Source organism: Plasmodium gallinaceum, assembly GCF_900005855.1.
Source record: "Plasmodium gallinaceum strain 8A genome assembly, contig: PGAL8A_v1_119, whole genome shotgun sequence".
NCBI classification, from domain to species: Eukaryota; Apicomplexa; class Aconoidasida; order Haemosporida; family Plasmodiidae; genus Plasmodium; species Plasmodium gallinaceum.
Window position 1 is genome coordinate 460,064 of NW_021628276.1, and position 16,143 is coordinate 476,206.

Genomic DNA, 16,143 nt, shown 5'->3' on the forward strand with positions numbered 1-16,143 from the left:
AAAAATGAGATACTCTATTTTTAAAAATATATTTACTCATATAATTATTGAACAAATTTTTAAATTTAATATTTTAATTTTAAACATTTTTTTTTAAAAAGTTGTCTACTGTTGTTGCATGCAATCCTTTTGATACGGAAAAAAAAGATCTAAAGGCAATCTACAATATATTTCACTTATTATATCTTTCACTTTTCATTTTTCTTTTTTTATCTTTAAATGATGAAAAAAAAAGAGATGAAATAAATATATATAAAAGAATAAAATATAAATTATTTTCAATCGTTTAATTTCTTAGTATTAATATAAAATTATTTTAATTAAGTTCAAAAAATGTTTAATTCTTATAAAAATCAAAAAAGCATGTTTTATTACAGGTTTATCTTTTGCTTCCTTCATTTCTTTCTTTTTTTTTTCTTTTCTTTTAAATTATACTTATAATAAATTTTTAATTAGAGGAAAGAGAAAAAAAAAAAAAAAAAATAAGGTAAAATGAAGTAGTGATTATTATTTTAACGAATACATTTATTACTTCTGAATAAAATGTTTATAAATTATATAAATATATTCTTAATTATTTCGTCCTTTAATGTATTAAAGTATAATACTGAGGAAAATAATATAAAATTTTTTAAGAATTATATCAAAAATGAAGAAAACAAATATATTTTTAAAAAAAAAGAAAAGTCTTTTAAGATTAACGAAACAAAATCATATAAAAATGAGTTTAATGATAAATATTTGAGTAGATTAAACAAATTTAATAATGAAAACAAATTTTTTGTAAGATATAAAAAAGAACAATTGAAGAAAATAAATGGAAAAAAAAGAATTGGAAAAAATTTCTTCTATTCCTTTACACAATCTCGTTTATCTATTAAAAATACGGATATGAATTTATATAGTTCCTTACAAATTCTAATTGATCAATATTGCTATCCTTCTGTAGCAAGATGTTTAGGAGGGAAAAATAAATGTAAATGTGTTAACATTTCAGATTTAAATATGAATATATATTCTAATTCTTGCTTAAATAATTGTGGTTCTCCTTCTAATTGTCATGGATATTCAAATAAGGGACATAAGATTATTCCAAAAGAATTTATTATTAATAAAAAAATTTTAACATGCGTTATCTCAAATATTCAAAGAAGACTAAATAACATATGTGGAAGAAATAAAGTTTTTAGATTTCATGAACAAAAAGGATATTGTATTCCTTACGATTTATTAGACTCTGATAAATCAGGTTACTACTGCATTAATGAACATAAAAAATCAGAATTATGTTGGGGATATTTTAGAGATACTTCTAAGAATATAGATGATTATCATATAAATAATAACGTTTATTTTTATTCTATTATGCAAGATCCTTGTAATGAAGATATTTATGGAAATGGAGAATTATATATAGGATGTCAAGATATGTCTATTTCTAAAAGAAAATGTCTAAACTGGTCTTCTTTAAATATTCCAGAGTTATTGGATACTAATCTCATTCATAATTATTGCCGTAATCCTGAAAATTTAGATACTATTTATTGTTTTGTTAAAAATAAGGGTTTTGTTGTTAGAGAATATTGTGAACCAAAACAAACTACCATTTCTAATGATATTATTTATTCAGAAAAATCTTTATCTGATTTTGATATAACGATGAAAAATGTATCTGATTTTCGTATAAAATTTATGAAAAACGAATGCAATAGTCCAATAAGTGATCCTGATGATCCTAATAGAAGTATTATATATGACAAAATGAATTATACTTACCATGAGATTGATGGTGAAATTGCACTAACAATTACTTTCAAAGGTTTTCAGCATAAATATAATTCTCTTTCTAACAATAATTTATCTATTTGTGCATGTCATAGAGATTATTATTTTGATATAAATGTTAGCTGCTCACCCAGCTATTTTAGAAAAAAAATTGGAACTTTTATATATTCGAATCCTCTCTTTAATCAAAATAGTAACGTGTTTTATATAAATAAAAATAAAAATTTCACACTTAATGTATATGGAGTCAATTTTAAAAATGAAGCATATATTTTTAGTGGAAATTATTCATACGAATGTAGTTCTTTAATTGTTATGTATAATTTTAAAGATGGATTAAATAAAATATTAAATATAGATATTAATAAAAAAATACAAAAAATATATCCTCCCCTAGATTCTTCAAAAACAATTTCTTTTATCTATGGATATTCTAATAAAGCTTTAAAATTAGAAACTTTAATAAATAAAAATAATTCATATATATTAACCATGGATAATATTAGTTATATTTCTCCTCAAAGATTAACTAATTTAAAAAATGGAAATAATTTAATATGTATCAAATATAATATAGATGGATATATAGGATTTTATTATGCTGGGAAAATAATATATGATGATAGAAACTCTTCAGATATTAAATATCTTTTAAAAAATGAAGATTCATACTATGATAATTTTATGTATACAAAACGATTTTACAATAATTATGATAATCATTATTTTTCATTTAGTGACGATATATGTGAAAAACATGATAATAATACATTAAATGAAAAAGAGTTACATGTCTCAGAAGTAGATAAGATAAGTAGAATAAAAAACTATTCCATTTTATATCCATATAGTTATGTTAAAAATTATTTTAAAAATAATTCAAGATATTTTATGTTTTTTCCAGAATATCAAAATGAGTTGTTATATATTTTAATGAAAAATATCCAAATAAAAAGTCCAATAAATTACTTATGTGAAAGAGATAATGAATTCAAAAATTCGAGCGCTATATCATTAGTTCATTATTCTGACTTCCTTTTTACTTCATTTAGCGAATTTGCACATTATTTTGAAGTTTATAATGCACCAACCAACATACATAATAGCTATATAAAAGATGAATTATATAACTTTATCTCAAATTTTTTTTACTTAAAAGATTTATTAAATATTTTTCATAAAACAAAAATATTATCTTTATGGGCTCATGAAAATGATAATTATGTATCATTATGGTTCATTTCAACTAAAGTTTTAACTCCTTTTTTTTTAATAAAATATCAGATAAGTTCACCAAGATTTGCTTTTGCCGATTATATAATAAATTCAAAATCTTTGATATCATTTGATTTTTACATTTTCAGTATAAAAAATTTAAATATTAAAAAGTATAATACATATGATTTTTATAACCTTAGTTTGATAATCGATAAAAAATATCCAAAGCTACTAGAAGTAGTAAGTATAGAAATATTTTCTCATAATAAGACACCTTACTTTTTATTACTACTCAAAAACAATGATCTTATCATATTAGATAGAGATTTAGTAGAAGTTCATATAATTAAAGAAAAAGAAAAATATCTAAATTTAAAACCTATAAAAGTTCAATGCTTAGATACAGTAGATATAATGTGCTTTATTATATATAGACTTCATCAAATTTTATGGTTTAGTTTACATTTTAATTTATTAAATATATCCTTTAGTTCATTATCTTCAGGTGTTATGCAAAATAAATTATACATTAATTACATTAATGGTTCATATAATGATGATTCAGATCTAAGTTTTATAAAAACATCAAATTCTAGCACCCTTAATACACCTAAATATGAACACAATAAAAGTGAATATATGCAAAATTCTTCCTTGTTTTCCAACAATAAAAAATATATAAAAACAATATATATGAAACATATATATTTATACATAGAATATGATAAAGAAGTACTAGTAGAAACTCCAAATAATATAACAGTAATAAATAAATTGGAAGAATATATTATCTATGTATCTTTTAAAGAATCTAACAAATTACATATTTATGCAACTGACAGAATTGAAAAAACAATTGAATATTATAAGTCTATAAAAAATGAAGATTTATCCAAATACAGAATTAATTATACCTTTAGTTATTTTTTTAGAGATAAAAATTTTATAAATTTTTTTGTAAGTAAGGAAGGGAAAAATGATGCTATATGTTCTTTTGTACATGAAAATTCAAGTAGAACAGAAGTAATTTATAAACCAAGAGAATGGTATATATATAATAAGAATATTGAATTAAAACCTATTATTAAAGGGGACAAACGACAAATTCAATATTTTAGTATACGTTATAACAATGTTTTAAAAGGCCAAAATATCAGTATCAATAAAAAGAAAGGAATAATTCAAATTCAATTTAATAAAATAAAGATGATGAAAATAAAATTACATATTTTAATGTATGGTTTATTTCATATATATGAAACATATGTTACGTTTAATATAGTTTGCGATGGAGGAAAATATTATAAAGATAATGAATGTCATCCTTGTGAGAGAGGATATTATAATAATTTGAAAGAAATTAGAAAAAATATAAGTTATTATAAAGAATGTATACCTTGTCAAAAAAATAAAACTACCTCTATAGAAATAGCAACAAGTAAAAGTGAATGCTTATGTGATTTAGGATATGAATACATTAAAGATCCAAATAATCGCAATAATTATATTTGTTCCCCTTGTCCTAAAGGAAAATATAAAAACACCATATCTAATGAGCTTTGTCAAGGAAATGGTTGCAAAGAAAATTCCACTTCGTTTGTTATTGGAGCAAAAAGCATATTAGAAATTACATGTTTATGTAATGCAGGATATTATTTAAGTTATGATAATTCTGGTTCAGAGTCCTGTCAAAAATGTTTACCTGATTATTATTGTCCAGGAATATTATTAGGAATACAAAAATGTCCACCATATAATAAAACAATTCCTGATAGTACAGGTAATCCTGTATCTATGGATAGCTGTTTTTGTAAAAAGGGATATGAACCAATTAATATGAATAGAAAGAAAAAAAAAGGATCCAGAGATTGGCATTATTATAAATTTTTTTTTAATAAATATAATTATAAACAAGATCAAATAAATCCTCAACATATTTGCATGGAATGTGATATAGGGTATTATAAAGATACTATATCTTTTGAACGATGTAAAAAATGCCCCAAAAATTCTACAAACAGAACTTACGGTTCTACTAGTATAAAAAAATGTAATTCATGCTATAGTGGGTATTATAAAAATTTAAATAAAGGTTGTTCAAAATGCTTGCCTAATCATTTTTGTGTTGGTAGCTTTCCTAAAAATGATTTAGTTCAGTATACAGGAGACGCTGTAGTTTGTCCTAACAATTCTATTACTATAGAACCATATGAAAATAATGCTTCTTTCAAAAATTGCTTATGTATAAAGGGATATGTTAAAAATTCTCAAGAATCTTATAACTTAAATGAACATTGTAAACCAGTACCTTTAAATTTTTATAAAGATACTGTATCTAATGATTTAGGGAAACCTTGTCCTTTAAATAGTATCACTTTGAAAGTGGGAGCTAAATCAATAAATGAATGTATATGCAATAAAGGATATTATTATAATGAAACAATAAATGGATGTGAAGAATGTCCAATAGGGTATTATTGCCAAGAAAAAAATATGAAAACTAAATTTATGAAACCTAAAAAATGTCCTAACAATTCTGGAAATACTAAGAAAGGGTTACATGAGATAAGAAATTGTCAATGTCATTTTGGTTATGCTCCAAATATTCATATAAATAAATTATTAAATGATCAATCATTTGAGGACAATGAAAAAAGCCTCTTATCTTTTTCAAACAACTTTGTAAATAAATTGAATGAGAAGAACATAAAAAATTTAAAAAATCTGATTGTTTCTAAAAATAACAGTAATGGAAATAAAAAAAAAAATGAAAATCCTTTTTATTCTAATAAACTATTATTATGCATTAAATGTCCTCCTTCAACATACAAGGCAGTGATATCAAATGAACCATGTGATCCATGTATAAAAAATTCTAACACTTCACAAGTTTTTAATAATTCTGATGCTTTTTTTTGTTTGTGTAATCCAGGATATTATTTAGATCAGCAAACATGTAAGCCATGTTCTTTTAGTAATTTTTATTGTGCAGGAGAAAAAATATATATAATTACAGAAGATATTTATAACGAAATAATTAATATTATTAAAAAAAATATCTCTACATTTAGTGATACAAATAAAAATGCTTTTGTTAATTCTATTATTTATAAATATGATAAAAAAAATTCAGATTTAAATATAAAATATGTCCTTAAAGAAAGAAATCCTTTTAATTTTTATAGTTCTAGCAAAATACCATCTATCATTCAAAAATATAATGACAGTATTGATATATCAAGTAGGAAAGACCTAGAATTTTTAAATGAGAAAAAAAATAATGACAATTTAAAAAATATTTTAAAAAAATTTTTTCATAGAGATCATGAAAATGTTATATATGCAAAATACGAAAAATTCGTAAAATGCCAAACAAACACAATAATTCCATTAGGTGTAGATTCTTCGCATAATTTTGATGATTGCAAATGTGCCAAAGGATATTATTTAGAGTCAAAAGATTTTTCTAAATCTATAAAAATATGTAAACCATGTAAAGAAGGTACATTTAAAAATTATGTTGGAGACGAAAAGTTTTGTGTTTCTTGCCCCCCCAAATCTACTAGTCTTGAAGGATCCATTTATCCTACTCATTGTTTCTGTAAAGAAGGTTTTTTTTATAGTAATGAAAACTGTTTAGAATGCTTAGAAGGAGCTACATGTAAGGGTGGATTATATGAAAATACTATGAAAAGGATTCAATTAAATATTGAAAATATTTTGATTACTAAAGAAGATCATGTAAAGCCTGAATCAAAAAAAGGTTATTTTTTAGATGAAAGTGTAATTAGTTTTGTAGATGTTAGTGAATGGAAGTTTATTAAATGTCCTATAAATGGATCATGTCTAGGAAAAAATAAGTGTCATTATACTATGAATAATTATTTTTGTGTTGAATGTACTAAAGGATATACAAATAGCTTTATGAGGTCTCTATGTGTAAAATGTCCTAATAATACTGTTAATATAATCCTTCTATTTATTATTTATGTTACATTTTGTTTTATTATTATAATTATATCTTATTTAAATATATCTTCTGGATTTTATAGAAGATCTATTCATTCTATAGTTATTAAGATTGCCGTTAATTATATTTCTTGTATGTTAGTCATTACAGTTTTGAAAGAAAATAATTTCCTATTACCATCATTTGTTCTTGATTTTTATAAAAAAATAAATAATTTAATGAATAGAGGTGAAAAAAGAAAAATTGTAAGTGTGGATTGTTTGTTAAGACATTATTTTAATTTGAGTTATAGTGATTCCTTCTTTTACACAAGTTTAATATTTTTTCTCATCCCAATTCTTTTAATTATCTCATTAACTATAATTTTATTTATAATACTAAAAATATATAGACTTATAAAAAAAAAAGTAATTGCGAATAGATTAGACTTACTTAAAGTAGCTAAAAAAGAAAAAATATTCTTTTTAGCTAATTCTTTAGAAAAATCATACTCAAAAGAAAGATTTATCATGATACTGAGATATATAAAGCTAGATCATCATACATTTATGGATAGGATACTGATATTTTTTGAAGATATGATTCCTGTATATGTGACTTTTTTATTTATTATACATGCTAAAACATCTTTAAGAATGTTTCAACTATTTGACTGTTCTTATATTAAATATAGTAACAATTCTGGAAAATATATATTAAGTAGAGCTAGCAGTGTTCAGTGTAACTTGAATACAGAATATTTCAAATTTTTCATATTGGGATTATCGGGAACAATTGTATGGTCTTTGGGAATACCTTTATTTTCTTTTTTCGTTTTATATATAAATAGACATAACTTATTTCATGAAAATATTCGTATAAAATACGGATTTTTGCATAACGGTTATTTACATAATAGATGGTATTGGGAAGTTATTGTTTTTATTCGTAAAATAAGTGTACTTTTCATTACAACTGTTATTATATTTCCAAAGGATGAAACTAATGCATCTAGATTATTACTTATTACTTTTGTGGCTGTTTTTTCTTTATGTGTTCATTTTATTTTTCAACCATTTGATAAAAGAAATTTCTTTACTTTAAATAAATTAGAGAACTTTAGTTTATACATATGGGTTTTTACCATTATTATTATTTCTGTTTTATTATCAGTGAATTTAAAAGAGTTGCTTAATTTCATTATTTTATTTTTCTTGGTTATTCTTCATGTTATTTTCAGTGTTAAACTTCTATTTTGCCTATTCTATGAATGTGTGGAAAATATAAGAAGAAAAAAGACATGCTATAATGTACCCATTATCGGTTCGTATGCCAAATTATTAGGAGATATTGTAGAAAAAAAAAAAAAACTAGAACCTTTAATTTATTATGATAAAATCTCTAAAAGAATTGCTATTATTCTTCCAGAATGTGTTATAAAAAAAAAAAAAAAAATCAAAAATTTTGCTAAATCATTTCGAGATATTTTTAAAGGTTTATCTCATTTTTACAAGAAAAAAAAAGGATATAAGCAATTAAAAAACCATTTGGATGAAGTACAAGAAGAAAACCAAGAAATTCCAAAAAATCCTAACATAAAAAAAGAAATAGATATAAAAAATAAATATATGGCTAAAAATGGAAATGTGAGTGATGATCAATATTATGATAATGATTTATTGTTTGAAGATTCTATAGAAAATCAAAGAATACAATTTTGTTCTTTTTTAAAGAGCACTAATGTTTCTATATATGGAAATATTAACAAAGAATGTAGAATGTTTGCTATTGAAATTTATAAAGAATTATTTGGTATATTTTTAAAAAATGTTACTTTAACTTATGTTTCTGATATGTTCTTTGAATTTATATTTAAAATATCTATTAATATAGGAAATTTAATCGATAATCTGGATCAAAAAGAGAAAATATTTGAATCGTTAAATGAAGAACAAAATTATGATCACATTATTCAGTGGTCATTAGAAAGAAAAGAAAAATATAATGAAAATAAAAAGTTAGAAGAAAGTAAATTAATTTTTTATAAAAACATGAAATCTAATTACAAAATACCTAAAGACACTTCAGATGTTTTTCAATTCACTTTATCATTTTGTGATGAAATGGGATTAGATGATTCAAATGACTACCTAAACAAAGAGGAGAAAAAAAAAACAAAAAAAAAAATATATAGTAATCTTAAATATAAAATTTTTCATTTTTTTTTTTTTTACTATTCATTAAAATTAAACATATATCTTATTTTTGTAAATAAAATTTTGTATATTTTGTAAATATATCATATTAATTTATAAATAGATTTATTACTTTAGATATTTTTAAAGTGCATATTATACATGTTTTTTTTTTTTTTTTTTTTTAATTTATTTCCTTCAGTCTCTAAGAAAGAAAAAGAAAAATTATTTTCTTTTTTTAGTGATGATCTATTAAATAAGAAAATTGCATTATCAGAATTTTATTTTATTCTCATAGAATTAAAGTTAAAATATTTTAGTAATTTACCTTCCTGTTTCTATATGTTCAGAATATATAAAAAATTAGAAAAAAAATATGAAAGAAAGAAGTTAAGAAAATTAGATGAAAAGTTAAAAAAATGTTTAAATATTAATGATGATGAAGTAAAAATTGATGGAGAAAATTTAAAGTTAAATGAGATAAAAGAAAAAATACCACTATTATATAAAGAATTTAAGGATCTTTCTAATAGGATTGAACAATTAAAATATGAATGTATTAGCTTAAATAAAAAAGATTCTGAAAAAGATTCAAGTGAAGATGTAATTACAGATTTAGAGGATAATATTTCTTTATCTAGTCAAGATACATTAGAAAGTAACATGTTGATATAATGATTTGAATAATAAAATAAAGCAAAAAAAAGGAAAATTATTAGAAAATGGACCTATAATACTTGAAGAAAAAAAAAAAAAAAAAAAAAAGAATAAAAATTAAATACTTTAGAGTACTTAAAAAAAACGGTGTAAATCTTTATTATATTTTATGTAATATTTATTATTTTTTAATAATTAGAAAAATTTTAATTTATAATATATTTTATATTAATGTACTTTTTTTTTTTTTTTTTTTTTTTTTTTTTTTTTTTGTTCATTTTAATTTTCGTGTAATTTATTTGATTCTTAATGTCTATTAAATATTTAAAAAAAAAAAAAAAAATTTATGTCATTTTATGGAGTAGTTTATCAATATATATAGGGGAGATAAAAGAGGAAATCATAAATTATTTTCATATTTTTTTAAAGATAAAAAAAATTTAACCTTACAAATAGAAAAGTTTTTTACAACTCAAATTTTTAATCTGTTGTAATATTTTACCATTTTAACTTTTTTTAATTTTAAATTAATTTTTTGCAAATGAATTATTATATGAAGTAGAATATCTTAAAGTAAAAATAGCAGAAATGTTAATTCATTATATGAATCATAAATATATGTAGGAAAGTATTTTTTCTCTTATGTATTTTTTTTTTTTTTTTTTTTTTTTATGTGTAAAATGTTAGGATACTTTTAATTATACATACAATGTAATGAAAAAAAAAGAAAAATTTTCTTTAAAAAAAAAAAAAAAAAAAGTTTATTTTTTTCTCTACAAAAAATACAAGTTGTAATTCTTAAAAATGTTACAAAATGCAATAAAAGAAAAGTTAGGAAGAAAAGCTATAAACGAATTATATTTTATTTTTGTATATAAGAAATATATAATATTCAATTATACAATAAATTAAAAAAAAAAAAATTATAATTTTTATTATAATAATAATTTTATGAATGAAAATATAAAATATTTAAATTTCTTCAAAATATAATGGATGAAATCATATTATCTAAATATTAGGTTTAATAAAGTTGCAAATACATTATAATTTAATGTTTGATTGTTTCTTATATTTTTATGATCCATTTATTATTCCAAAAAATTATAAAAAAATTAAAAATTTATTAAATATTTATGTAGTAAAAAATATACGAAAAAATACCATGGAATGTTTTTAAGGATAACTGTATTTAAATATAGAAGAATATCTTTATAAAAAATTAATATTACATATATTAGAAATCAAGGATAATAATTTACAAAAATATTTTTATAATTATTATGGATTAATAATTTTAGCTTAAATTATTTTTATAAGCAAAAATCGTTAATATATAAAACACAGATAAAGTGCAAATTTTATATTTAATGAAATCAAAATAATTGTTAACAATTGTATAAAAAAAAAAAAAAAAAAAAAAATGATACATCTATGTTTTAGATGGTGAAGCAAATTAAAATAAAAATGAATGAAAAAAAGGAAGAAATATAGATGTAAAAATTAGAATAAAAGGACAAAAAAAAAAAAAAAAAAAATAAAAATAAAAATAAAAATATACTTAATTAAAATAATAAAACAATTTTATAACTATTTAGAAATATAAAATTTCATTTTTCCTAATGAATGCTATAAAAAATGTACAATTTACTTCCATTAATATAATTTGAAAATAAAGTGCTTTCTTTCATTTTCTTTTTTTGTTTTCCATTATATTACTCTTTAAAAATTTAACTTCTATTAATCTCAAAAATATATAAAAATTATTTGTTACATATTTGTTCCATATGTAAAGTTCTTAATATGAATTTTTACTCATTAAAAATAAATTTTAAACATTGTGATATTTATACAAATAAATATAATAAATAACAAGTTACAAAATCCAACTTATAAAGTTTCTATATAAGCACATCATTATAGTCACGATTCACTAAATATTTGTGACTCCCTAAAATTTAAAAACGTTATACCAATAGATTTAGGAAGATATTAAAAATGTATAAAAAAAAGTGACATACCATTTTTCGTATATAATATACTTTTTATTTTATATAGTTATTTTTTTTTCTACACTTAAAAAAAATGAATGATTTTTTACTACTTTATAATTAGGATTTAAAAATATGGAATTATTTTCAATACAAAGAGGAGGAATTTTCTTATAAGATTTGTATAAATTATATTCACATGACTTTAAAAATATGTTAATGAAATATAACTTATCATATTTAGATTTAGTAAGATCTTTTATATATTTTGCAATTTCATTTATACATTCTTTAAAATATGCATTAATATCGAAATCAGAATAAGATTTTTCAAATATACGAAATTTATATTTTATAGAATTATTAATTTTAATTAAATTAGAATACATATTAACAAGATTTTTAGTATTAAGATATTTTTCTTTTACTTCATTTAAATTTTTTAATTTTTTTTTAGTACCTATATTAAACTTATTATGAGAATAATTAATTTTTAAATTTTTCGATATAAGAAAATTAATAAGTAGTGATTTATTCATCTGATAATTATTAAAGTCAATTTTTATGATATCAGGGTAACAGAAATCCCATAAAACATATTTCAATTCAAACGAATATTTCTCTAATTGTTGTGAATTTATATTTGTATACGCAACATGAATAAAGTATACCATAAGAAATTCTGAATAAAGATATAATATATAATAAAACATGGAATATATATATATACTAAATTCTTGTGTATAATTTAATTTAACATTTTTTAATAATGTAGTTGATAATTCTTTATAACATACTGACATTACATAATAAGTAAAAGAATATTCTTGATCTGATGGCAAACTTATATATAAACTTAAACAGTTATAATCAATTAATACTGTGTGCAAAATACATTTATAATAATTTTGTATGCTTTCTGCTTCATTATTTAAATTATATAATTTTAAATTATATGTTAGAATTTTCATTAAAATATATAATGTGCGCATTTCCGTGTAAAATTTATTTAATTTAGAATGCTCTCTTGATGACAATAAAAAAGAAAAATTTATAATTTTTTTAATAACAATTTCAAGATATTGAAAAAATAAATTAAATATTTTACACAGAATTAAGAATTTCATTCTTTTTTTTGTTACATTGATGAAATTATTATATTCATTATCATGTTTAAAAATATTATCATCATCATTATCATTATCATTATTATTAATATTATTATTATTATCATCATTATTATCATCTTTATTTATATTATCATCATTATTAATATTATTATCATCATTATTAGTATTATTATCATCATTATTATTATCATATTTATTTATATTATCATTATTATCATTGTTATTATCATATTTATTTATATTATCATTATTATCATTATTAATATTATTATTATCTTTATCCTTTTCACTATTATCCTCTTTAATGTTATTTTCACTTTTAGAAATAATATCCTCATCAAGTTCAAATATGTATTCATTAATGAACTTTTCTAGTTCCTCGTATATTTCTATAATAGAAGATTCTTTTTGAATGCATTTTATCAGATGAGGAAAATTTACGCGTAATTTGCATCGAAGTTTATTAATAACCGTAGTAGAAAACTTTTTTTTTTTAAAAAAATTTTTATTTTCATATATTTTTTCATAATTTAATCCTTTATCAATTTTTAATATATGTTCTATAATAATAAAAAAGGTATCTGGGAAATGAACAAAATTCATAAATAAAACAAGCAAATGTGTAGAAAAACCAAAATAATTCAAATCATTAAAAATAATATTTTTTACATAAAGATTTGTTTTGTTTTTAACTATTTCATCCATTATTATATATGACTCATTTAAAAATAAAAATAAAAAAAAATTAACAAAGAAGTTTTCTTCTATACTATTAAATAGCTCATCATTTAGAATTCCATAATATGAGGAACATTTTTCTTTTTTTCTATAAATATTTAAAAAGAAAGAATAGTAATAATATACTTCTTTTGTGTAACTATCGATTTGATTGTTCTTTTCAATGTTGTTATCATTTTTACTGCTATCGTCGTTTATCTTATTATCAATTTTTTTATAATATTCTTTATTACTTTTATGAATTCTATTTACTAACTTGCTATAAATAATCTTAATATTTTCTGCTGTGTTTCGTACATTGTTAATAAAGCATTCAGCATCTATTTCTTGTTTCAATATTAATTCTTTCTCAAAATCATAAAATATTTTCTTTTCTTTACTTATTAATTGCTTTAAGCAAATTAAAGATATGCATTTTGTTAAAATACTGTTACTATAAGAATAATATTTAATATAATGAAGAATATTTTTAATATCGAAAAAACTTGATCTCACATTAATCAACTTAAAATATTCTCCTACATACTTGATGTCATTTATAATATTTTTATAAAAGTTGTATGATTCATCTATACTCATTTTAGTAATATGTTTCGAAACATGATCAAGTTTATGCATTAATAGATATTTATTGAAGTATTTTTTTATAGTTTTTTTGTCATATTTTATAATATTACAATTTAATTCTTTATTTATACTGTTTACACAATTTAGTAACTGTGTGCATTTTTCTTTTATAGTATCACTACTGATATCGCAGAATTCAAAAGTAATATAATTTAAAATAGATGTAAAATATATAATAAATTTAATTCTGTTAAAGATAGAATATATTAATTTATTTTTGTTTTTTTTTTCTTCGAATTTTGTAAGAAATTTAACAAAACATCTTTTTATGATAAACATATTTTTTAAAACATATTTTCTATTCTTTCTACAATGATAAATTAATGAATCAGTTAAATTAAGTATACCATATTTATAATCATCTCTATGTATCATATAGTTTTTTGTTATAATATAATCAACTATCTCTAAACTACATGAATAGAAAATTAAAAATAATTCAAAAAAAAAAAATATTTTTTTTTTTATGTAAGATTCTTCATATATTAAGTTACATTCATTTTTATTAAAAAATATAAATTCCTTCTGAGAATTTGCATTTTCATTTAAGTTATTATCTTTCATATATTTTATAAATTCTTTGTTATCATTTATAAAAATATCAATATACATACTATCATAAGAAAAAGAAGTTAGCCATCTCAAAAATACTTTTTCAAAGAAATATTTTTCATTGCAGTTAATAACATTAGAATTGTGTAAATAGTAACAGCTTAATACTGTCAAAAATGGATGATTGCCATTAAGCAATTTTACTAATTGTAGTAGTAAATTATCCATTATAACTATTATATCATTGTATTCTAATTCTTTATTTAAATAATTTTTTTCTTCACATTCTTTTATAGATATTCTCTTATGTGATTTTATTCCAAAGTCTAATCTACTATCTCCTATTTCTAATGCACACGAATATTTTTCATATGAAAAATCTTTTGTCTTAATCTCATCTTCATTTATACCTATATAAAATTTTCATCATACATATATATATATATGTTAAATTATTTTGTAAAAATATATAATTTATTAATAAATCTCTTTTTAAAATTTTAAAAAAACCTTTTATATTCATATAAAGAAAATCCGATATATTAATGTATTCCTTCACTTTGCTCATATTATAAAAAATTTATATGTATTAACATTCATTAAAGAAATATATTATTCATAAAAATAAAATAAATTAATAAAATAGTTGTATAGCTTAAAAAAAAAAAAAAAAAAAAAAAAAAAAAATTTAATTAAAAATAAACAAAATTTAAGTACTAGTAGAGTTGGCCAACAGTCTTAATGTAGATTTTTTAAAAAAAGAATTTAATAAAAATATTTTTTATAATTTTATCACTATATGAAAAAGAAAGATTATTAATAGTTTTTATTTATTTTTTAAATTAAATTTTCAATGCATATTATTACTCACAAATATAAAAATTGAATAAAGATTTAACAAAATCATTAACATTGTAATAAAACATTTTTAGAAGAAAAAGTAAAATAATAATATATATTGATTTCTTATTTTTCTATTTCTCCAGATACATTCAAGAAGTTTAATTTATATAAATATATTGAAAAAAAAAAAAAATAATATAAAATGAAAATTTTCAATTATAAAACAAATGATTATTTTTAAGATGGATGAAATATTAATCATTAATAAAATAATTAAAATAAAAAAAAATTTATGATTTAAAGCATTAAAAATTTCTTAAAGTCTATTCTATGAATAACAAAAACACAAATTAAAAAATAAAAAGGCATAATCGAATTTTCAAATATTTTAATATGTATTAAACAAAAACAAAAAAAAAAAAAAAAAAATTACAAAAAAAAAAAAAAAAAAAAAAAAA

General features: G+C 19.6%; 2 protein-coding genes across 2 annotated transcripts; one reads left to right on the forward strand and one right to left on the reverse strand.

Moving 5' to 3' along the window:
- Positions 1 to 543: 543 nt before the first annotated feature.
- On the forward strand, positions 544 to 9,822 carry PGAL8A_00424100 (cysteine repeat modular protein 1, putative; the record flags this gene model as incomplete). Its single annotated transcript, XM_028672964.1, has 2 exons — positions 544 to 9,145; positions 9,350 to 9,822. 2 exons carry the CDS (start codon positions 544 to 546, stop codon positions 9,820 to 9,822), a joined length of 9,075 nt encoding a protein of 3,024 aa, XP_028529465.1.
- A 2,032-nt stretch (positions 9,823 to 11,854) lies between these two features.
- PGAL8A_00424200 (conserved Plasmodium protein, unknown function) lies at positions 11,855 to 15,410 on the reverse strand (the record flags this gene model as incomplete). The annotated part of the gene is made up of 2 exons (XM_028672966.1): positions 11,855 to 15,252; positions 15,353 to 15,410. 2 exons carry the CDS (start codon positions 15,408 to 15,410, stop codon positions 11,855 to 11,857), a joined length of 3,456 nt encoding a protein of 1,151 aa, XP_028529466.1.
- Positions 15,411 to 16,143: the final 733 nt, after the last annotated feature.